Here is an 8878-nt window from a genome sequence, read left to right on the forward strand (position 1 = left end):
ATGCCTGTGCCAGTTAACATATTACCTTCCCTGTTAGAGCTCCAAGAACACTTAGCAAAACATATATATGTGTGTATCTGTCTCAGTCTTTTAAGTAATTTTAAAGGCCTTCATTTTTAAAAGACATTAAAATATGTATATATTTTGAATGCGAGAAAGTGCATCTGCTTTAAAATTATGCACCCTTGTTCTTCTGCAGTTAGCAGCAATAAAAGACAAGTGAAATCCTGATGCTGAGAACATCGAATTATGTCTGTGCTGGGTGCTTTAGTGTGCTTAAATCTAAATGCATCCTGTAGCTGTTCCAGCTGGCTTTCAGGTGAGCACAGCCCAGGACATGGCCCAGATATGTTCCAACATTTACTCCATACACACCAAAAGACCATGGGGTATCCTGCAGGTTCCATCTATCTGAGAGCCCACATTCCCAGGAATATGAACAAAACTTAATTGGCCTCTCTGTAGCTGTTTTTGACTAATTTTTACAGGATAAAGCATTTTTAAAAAAGGCTCTCTTCAGTGCTTAAAATTACATGAGGGCTTCTTCATTGTGCTCAGGAAACACAGCCAGAGGTTCTCTTTAGTGCAAGTGGCTGATTCCCAGATTTACTTTCTCCGGTTGGAATTTCAGATCTGCATGGTGCTTCACTTTTATAATGGAAAAAACAGAAGTCTGTAGCTTTATACCAGAGTAAAGGGAAAAAAAAAAATGTGCATTAATACATCAAACTTATATCCAGTTTATTTAATACCAGAGCAGTAAATACAAATAAGAGTTCTGGAATCTGGCAGTGCTAGAGCAAGATACAGCTACAAGTCTCTTAGTAGTTCTGGGATCCTGTGTGGGCTGGAAAGTTCAAGGGTGTACATGAGTAATCTGCACGTTCAGTCTCATAGATATTGACCATACTGTTAAAATATAATGCTCCTGATATGGCAGAGCAGCATCTGCAGAAAAACAAAGCAACCCTGTGCCTGTCAGCTGAGAACTATGTTCCAATATCTGTAGTCTTATAACAAGTGAAATAAACAGTCTCTTTCATTTAAAAAAAAAATGTGATCTTTGGTCAACACAATAAAATGTGCTTTAGTCCTGTTTTACAACCTTACTGCTAAGATTATGTGTAACTTTTTAATGTTGTCTTACGGGTGAACACTCAAAAACTGAAAGTAACATTTCTAGTTTCAATGCAGGTAAAAATTCAGAGCAGAGGTAGGCTTCAACTCAGCCTTGTACAAAGACTGAATCCCAGCTGTTCCCCGGAATGGGTAGGAGGCAGCAATTCACCTTCAGATCACTTCCCTTTCATAATTTCTGTACAATCACAGCACTTTCAAACACTTTTAAGGGCTTAAGCCCTTATTTAGTTGCCTAGAGTAAGAGCTCTGAATGTCAACTGGCAACGTATTTACTCCTGTCTGATGTTTAATATCCACTTCTGAAAAGTGTAGCTAGCATTACTTAGTGCTCTCTCCTGTGGCATTTCAATACCACAGCGATGACTAGTTGTAAGGACATTGGTTATTAGGCAAAACACTCTCTGTGAGCACGGGTCTTACCAGCAGGCTGACCTTTAAATCCAGGCAGACATTCTAGAGAACTTGTGCACTTTACCAGCCCATGTGCTTTCCAAGCTTCTGCTCCCATCTAAGATTGAACAGTCACATCCACCTCAGAGGTAATGAAACTTTTGTTAAAGCTTACAAAAACTCTTCTGTGAAAGGGATAAACCCAGGCTTTATGCTGACCCTTGCTATAAAATTATTTCACTCAACGACAGCCCCTGCCGAAACAGTCCAGTGCTCACTAACATTTCACCAACATTTCAGCTCCCACACTCCTCAACCCTCTCTACTTTCTTTCATCACTCATGGAAAAGAAAAAAAAAAAAAAAGAAAAGATACTGAAACAGAAGACAATACTGCTTTATATATCTTCTTCCCTACTTCTGGTGCCTCTGCAAGGCAGCTTTGCAGGTAAATACCTTTTGTAGATTTGGTGTCTAAGCATTTAATTCATATGAATTTCAGCAAGTGTAAGGCACACAAGGATCTGAGTTAAATACAAATATATTATCACATGAAGCCACAATATTTTGCTTTTCTTTAGTGCAAATGTTCTTGCACACACACACAAAAAAAAACATACTCAGAATTCTGAAGCAAGTTTTTGATCAGCAAAGCTGAGTTTACTGAAAATTATGTGGTGGACTTGCTAGTGTTTGGTTAATGGCTGGATTTGATGATCTTAAGGGTCTTTTCCAATGTAAGTGATTCTGTGAAATAACTGTTTGTATTTCAGTTGCACCTAGAAGCTCTATCTAAGACCCTGTTGGTGTCGAATAAATACAGACTAGACTTCTCCTCTGGAGCAGCTTAGAGTTTAAGTGGCACAGCCCTAAACAGTAAATCTGTAGCAGTTTGAAATAGAAGGTCAGGTCTTCTAGGTCTAGACCATCCACTTGACCATACCTTTGGTTTCTACTGCCTTACTGCTCCAGATATTGACCTTTGGAGGAAATTCACTGAATCCCAAGAGCTGCCTCTGCTCCATTGCTTCAGCTTGTTCCAACTTCAAGACTAACCAGCCCTTACACAGATTTCCTTCTCTTCCCAAACATGTTGTTGATTAACTTGGCCATTGACTTGGATCCGCTTGGTCGTCTCTTCTCCTTCAGTTTGAAACTGGAAGTGATATTCCTCAGGACTTTGGTGAACATTGCCACAACTTCCTGATAATGCTCTGCTGCAGACAGTTCACAGAATTGGCACTTGTTATCTATTGCCAGCTTCTGTCCTTCATCCCAGCCAACTTCCCTCATGTGGCATAAATCCTGTTTATTGCCAACCAAAAATATTGATGACTCGACCATTCTGAAATGAAAAAGGTTCCAGTGAGAGAAAAGATATGTACAATTCTGTGTCATATGCTGTGCTATATTCAGTGTGTATGAGAAATATGTATGTTCAGGACAACAGACATTGCAAAAAAACCCAAAATGAACTAACCAGCCCCCTCACCTTGCCAAGAAGAATTCTGGTTTTCCATTTGGCAAAGGATTGTCCAGACAAGCGATTCTCTACCAGTAGATTTTCATTTTTTCTCTACTCAAAGAATTAATGTATTTTTCTATGATGCTGAGTAAATTGTCAGCAGCTGGACTTCATGAAGAAGCAACCTGATCATTATCTCCATTTATAGGTAACAGAACAGAGTCCAAGAGATACATTAGTGTCAGTGGCATAACTCAGAAGGAAACACAGGAAATCTAATTCCAAGCTTCTGCTAAAATTATTCCCTCCAGATATTAACCTTATTTAAGAAAGTTCAGCAGTAAAACAGACAGAAAAGTGGGGTTTTTACTCCACTTCTGATATAAGTAAAGGATTTCACTCTTATTTAGAAAGGACCTCAGCTGACTGATGCAGGAATACACACCACCATCCCCTCTCACATCTGCAGTTCTGGTGGTTCTCTTGGAAATTACTTTCTTTCTCACCATATGGTCACCCATGTGCACAAATGGTGTTGGGATCACCACTAAAGGCAGTTTAGGAGACATTTGTGGTACCACTTTCCTTTATTGTGGGAAATGCTTTCTTCAACCCCTGTATTGGTGCATCTCCATTGGTAATTGAGTGGGAGAGTAAAAGCACAGGCTGACTGCACCAGGCTTTTTAACCCGTGTAAATCACAGCAGAAATATTTATGGCAATCACTTAAATATTAGTTCTGTAAGAACTAAGAAGAAAAATCCTGATGTACTTGGGTTTGGATACAGTAAAATAGATTGTAATTTGCCACACACTTTGCCTTCACCTTGTTGTTGTCATTGTGTTATGTCACTTCAATGCTGCTGGATTTTAATTGCTACTAGGATGGCCTGCAAGCTCACAGAAGTGTTCTCAACTTTTCTCTATGTTTGCTGGGGGGAAAAAAAGAATGCCACTTACTTTTTACAAACTCTTATGTGAGACTCTCGGATCCTGTACAGCAGTGCTTTTGCAAATGCAAATGATGCTCTGTTGCTGATATCGTAAACAATGATAAATCCATCAGCCCAGTGGAGCTCATCTGTGAGGGAGAGCTTCCCCCGATGTGGCTGAAAGAAGTTCAGAACAGAAAAAGAATGTCACTCTTGTCACTTCAGAGCATTCTCTCTGTCAAGGTGAATGTGAGAACATTCATTGCAAAAGATGTTTATTAGGTCTAGGTGCTGGCACTGAATTCAGGTGAGTACTGCTCCAAAAGCCTAATAAATAACCAACATTAAAGATGGCACTTTGGATCACTGACAAGTTCATTATGAAACATTTACACTTTGTTTAAGCAGTGAAATTCCACAACCTGTACAGCCATTGCTTATGTTGAATATTCTGCAGGGTTACATGAAACATACAGGAGCCATCAACATTTGTGTGTTTTCTGGTTATAGCTCTGGTTTGCTTGTTCCTGATATTCTGACAACAGCAAGCTTAATGATTTTCATTTGTTTTGTTTCCTCGTTGAATTGTCCAAGTTTCAAACACTAATTACCCATATGTTAAATTTCTGAAGAGCTAGAAAAAACATCTTTCCATCTGTAGCTTAGTTTAATAAAACTAGTGACAAAAGTCACTCGAGTGATAAAGGGTTATACTAATCCTTGTCTCCCTTCACACCAAGGAACTGTCACACTTCTGATTTCCAGAAAGCAACAGCTGTAAACTGTCCCATTAAGCAAAGGAATATAATTTCAAAACTATTTAAAATTAGCTTATCTCTGCACATGATTTGGCAGCAGCTAGCAAGACCATGAGACCTAAAATAGATAAAATACTGGAAGCCGATCAGGAAAAAAATAAATTTAAAAAATTTACTTTGGCTCTGTGGAAAACCCATTTTGAATAGTGAACTGAAGACCGCTTAAGTTGGTCCCTTACTAGTTTAGCACTTTGCTACTGCAATGTATGATCTCCACTGCCATCCCACCCTGGCTGCCTTGATTAGCTCAGCATTAGGGCACCACTGTAGCACCATGAACATCTGGACTGTGATTGACCACGAGGGATGGTCACTGAATGCTGGCAGTGAAAGGGGATGCATGAGAAAAAAAATGACTCAAGTTCCCAGAACTGTCTAAAGACTTCAGCATTTTCAGTGGAAGATTTTTAATGCTGTGGAGACTGTGCAGCAGGTTTAGGGGCAGGAAAGGTGACTCAGGAAAGGTGTGTCACAGCTGTTTCCCAGGTGAATGAAGGGACAGTGAGCTTTGCACAACAGGAATCCAGCTACTAATGGGAAGCCTCAGGGAGCAGGAAGATTTTGGGAAGCAGAAACAAAAATGACAACTTTTCCTTCCACAGTCTGGTCCTGTTTTCTTCTCCAGTTCCCATGGGATACAGGATCCCCAAAACCCATCCAAGTCCTGTCAGACAAAAGGCAATACCACCTCTACCTGTTCCTGTGCAGGAACTAAGAAGAGGTTGGGAAGAAAGAAGAAAACAGCCAAAGTTAGGCCTTGTTCCTGAGGAAAAACTAGTACAAGACAGCTCAGAGTGTACTAGCACAAACCTGTGCCCATACTGCAGCAACCAAAGTCTCTCCTCATAATTTAGGCCTAATCTGTTTAACCCTATCCAGCTGCCACTCCCAATGTTTCAATAGCTTAACAAAGAGTTGCCCCCATGCCACAGGATTTAATATGACAGCAAGTGGAAGCTGTAGGCAAGCTGAGGAAAGGGCTCTCAGACAGGTGGAAGCAAGCCCACAAAGGCAGCCTCTGAGAGGAATATGACAAGGGAAGACTCCATCGTGTTACATGACACAGCGCCTGTTTTGGGATCCTCAGTGCCCTGGGACAAGCAATGCTGTTTGTCTTTACACTGGTTAAGTTTTTAAGTCCTTGAATTTAAGCATGGGTCAGGCTTTCAGTGATTTGGCTTTCATATTAGCATTCCTTACCCCAGTTGGTAAGAGGCAAGATAGCTGCCAAAAGGGAACCTGGAGAGCCAGTGTGATCAGATGGACCTAGGTCTGCATGTGTTACACAGACCCTAAGTGTCTCTATTCCTGTAAATTAAGTAAATTAATCCAAAATGTTATGTCAGAGTGGTTTACTGTGATTAAATTTTAATTGTCAAAGTGTACAAGCGGCATTATGGCTTTCCTTGGAAAAGGAAATTGTTCTGGGAATGCAAGCCTTACTTCCAGGCCTGTCTACTTTGACTGTTTCTGCAGCCATTTAATAAACTGTTTGCTTTATAAGCTAAATGTCATTCCTTTAGAGTATTTGAGAAAGCGGCATGTAATGCAATAACTTATCTCTGTATTTACCCATGTAAATAAAAGTGATGTTATTTCTTTTAGTATTATTCCAAAATGCAAAAGCATTTCCAGAAAATTTCAGCAATGAAGGGTTTCTTTGATGAAATGGGAAAGTACTCAGTAGATCTGAGCCCCAGCAACTATAAAATTTCAGTGTTTAAAAAAAAAACAACCAAAAGAGCAAGCACAAATTCCAACAACCAAAAGTAACCCCTTGACCCTTTTTAGCATACACACAGGTAATGAAGAACAGCTTTTCTTTACCGTCCTCCTGCTAAATTCTTACCTGTGAACAAGGGTCATAAATTTCCAGGTGTATCTGCCTCCCATCCAGGCACAAGTGTTTAGTGTAGATGCATTCTAAAAGACAGAAATTATCCAAAGAAAATCAGTGTTACTGACTGGGGATGACAGTGAAAAGAAAAAGCAATAGTGAAATTTGATAATACTGAGGATTCCTTGAGTACTGGTTGGTTGTTTTTTTCAACATATTTTTGTCTCTGATCTAGTTTTTTTGCAGGTGAGGAGGGTTGTTAGGGAGGGGGGTTTTTTGTATGTTTGTTTTGTGGTTTTGTTGTTGCTGACTGGTTGTTTGCTTCCTTTTTTTGAACACACACTGGAAACAAACCTATTTAATTCTGCACCAATCAACCCCTTAGGCAGACCAACACCATTTCACTGTGGTGCTCCCACTGAAGTCTTGGTGAACGAATACTTTCAGACCCCACTTTTCCTCTTCCAGAATGGAGGAGAGGGGAATACACAATCCTCACAATCAGCTAAGTGTTGATGATCACTCAGCTTGATACCAGGGCTCAGGATTATAAAAGCAGTCAGCCCGGCTATGTGCAGCTCTGATTCTGCACAAAAGTTGTTATTTAGCAATAATGTTTATTTACCATGGCATCTGGTGCTTTAAGAGTTCTCATACTAGGCAGCATTAGACCAAGAGTATTTACAGGATCATGCCCTTAGGATCTAGTCCAAAAATATTTCTGTAGCGTCAGTTCTCAGATTTGGGACTCTCCGCCAGCACTGGCAACATTGGGAACTCTACTGCAGACACACCATCACTGTTATTTTAGGCAGCAGGATGTTCTAAGCAAGTGTAACCAGTCTGTGGTTGCCAGCAGGCTTTCTACACTATAATTTGTCATTTTCTGAACTACAGGGACAAGAATTGCTGTTGACACTACAGAAAACACACTTGAAACTGTGTAATGAGGGATAGCTCTGTGATCTCTGGAATTCAGCATCTTCAGCATTCTTCACGCTCATCTTAAGAGTTCATCTGATAATAAACTATCAGTCCCAAGCATCACAGGATATAAATTCTACAGCCACTTGCTCGTTCCCTTAATTTAAAAAAAAAAAAAATTATGATTATTTTGACTCCACTAACAGTGTTATGATCTTTATTTTACCATCCCTATTCCTGCTTTCTTCATCTCTAGAAATAGTGCTAAACTTATCTTCCAACAAACTTTTGTTAACAAATAACAATGTTCTGGGGGTTTGACATGCCTTTTCCAGAACTTGCAGTACTGGAGGCTCAGAACAGAACCTGGTTTTGGTTGTAGGTGGCTGGAACACACATAGAGCCCAGGGAGCACTACATAATTTCCATGTGACAGCTTAGACCTCGAGCACCCAGCTGGGACACAAACTGTCTGCTCAGTCTGTGTTTGTATAATAACAAGTAATGGCAGAGCACACGTGTACAATTGTAGCTCTTCCTTCAGAATAAGTTAATTTGGATATATTCAGTAAAATTCAGCTTAGTACTTCTTTTTGCTTTGTTATTTATGGATCACTAGAAGCTACTCTGATTCCTGTGGTGGAAAAAAAAAGTGTGGATAGAGTCTTTCACTTTAGCAGGGGGAGAGAGAATGCAACCTCGTTAAGTTTAGGGGCTTCTGCCATATCAGCTGGGGTGGCAGCACACTTCCAAAGTTATTTGTCTATCAGCTGAACTGTATTTCCACCCGGGATGTAAAAGCCCAAGTCCTGCTTTGCCACCTTCCAAGACTACGAAGTGTCTGAAGGATCTGCATCTTCATTCTGCCAAGAACGTGGCGTGTTACCCTGTGTACTGTGAGGCTTTCCTCAAGCCACCAAACCAGCACACTCCTGCTTCACTGGGGGCCTCGCGTCGTGCTTTGAGTGCCAGATAAACAATCTGCTTCCCCTCTCCCCTGGAGCCGAGGAGGGGGTGTTCAGTAGAACAGGTGTTGGGGTTTTTTCCAGTCTATTCCTTTACTCTCTCCATCTCCTCTCCGATCGAGCTGCCCATAACCCACCCTCGCTCCGCACTCGCAGCCCGGTTCTTTCCCGTCCCCAGCTGCTGTGCGAGGAGCCCCCCGCCAGCCCCGTGCCCGAGGCTCTGCGCTTCGGGGCGATCTCTCCCCCGCCGCCCGGCTCGCCCTTTCCCCTCCCCAGGGCTTACACTCCACCAGGACTTCTCGCCCATGACCCAGCGGAAACTCAAACCTTCCCAAAAAGTTCTGCGACACCGCGGGTTTACCCCGTTTCTCCATCAAATAAGCGCTTGAAGCGTCGCCCGTCGCGCTC

At 41.3% G+C, this 8878-nt stretch overlaps 1 protein-coding gene across 1 annotated transcript; it reads right to left on the minus strand.

The window, feature by feature from the left end:
* Positions 1-720: 720 nt before the first annotated feature.
* On the minus strand, positions 721-8872 carry RERGL (RERG like). The gene is made up of 4 exons (XM_017726278.1): positions 8832-8872; positions 6594-6667; positions 3955-4103; positions 721-2874 (listed from the first exon to the last, which is right to left on the minus strand). Exons 1-4 carry the CDS (start codon positions 8842-8844, stop codon positions 2592-2594), a joined length of 519 nt encoding a protein of 172 aa, XP_017581767.1. The 5' UTR covers positions 8845-8872; the 3' UTR covers positions 721-2591.
* Between the last annotated feature and the right edge of the window lie 6 nt (positions 8873-8878).

The sequence above is a fragment of the Corvus brachyrhynchos genome, unplaced genomic scaffold (genome assembly GCF_000691975.1).
Source record: "Corvus brachyrhynchos isolate BGI_N302 unplaced genomic scaffold, ASM69197v1 scaffold191, whole genome shotgun sequence".
Taxonomy (NCBI): Eukaryota; Metazoa; Chordata; class Aves; order Passeriformes; family Corvidae; genus Corvus; species Corvus brachyrhynchos.

What these genes read in the sequence shown, in the direction of transcription:
- RERGL (XM_017726278.1), bottom strand. An exon ending in TTTATGACCCTTGTTCACAG is followed by an intron (nt 4,104 to 6,593) that starts GTAAGAATTTAG and finishes AACTTCTTTCAG; the next exon opens with CCACATCGGGGGAAGCTCTC. An exon ending in CACATAAGAGTTTGTAAAAA is followed by an intron (nt 2,875 to 3,954) that starts GTAAGTGGCATT and finishes TTTTCATTTCAG; the next exon opens with AATGGTCGAGTCATCAATAT.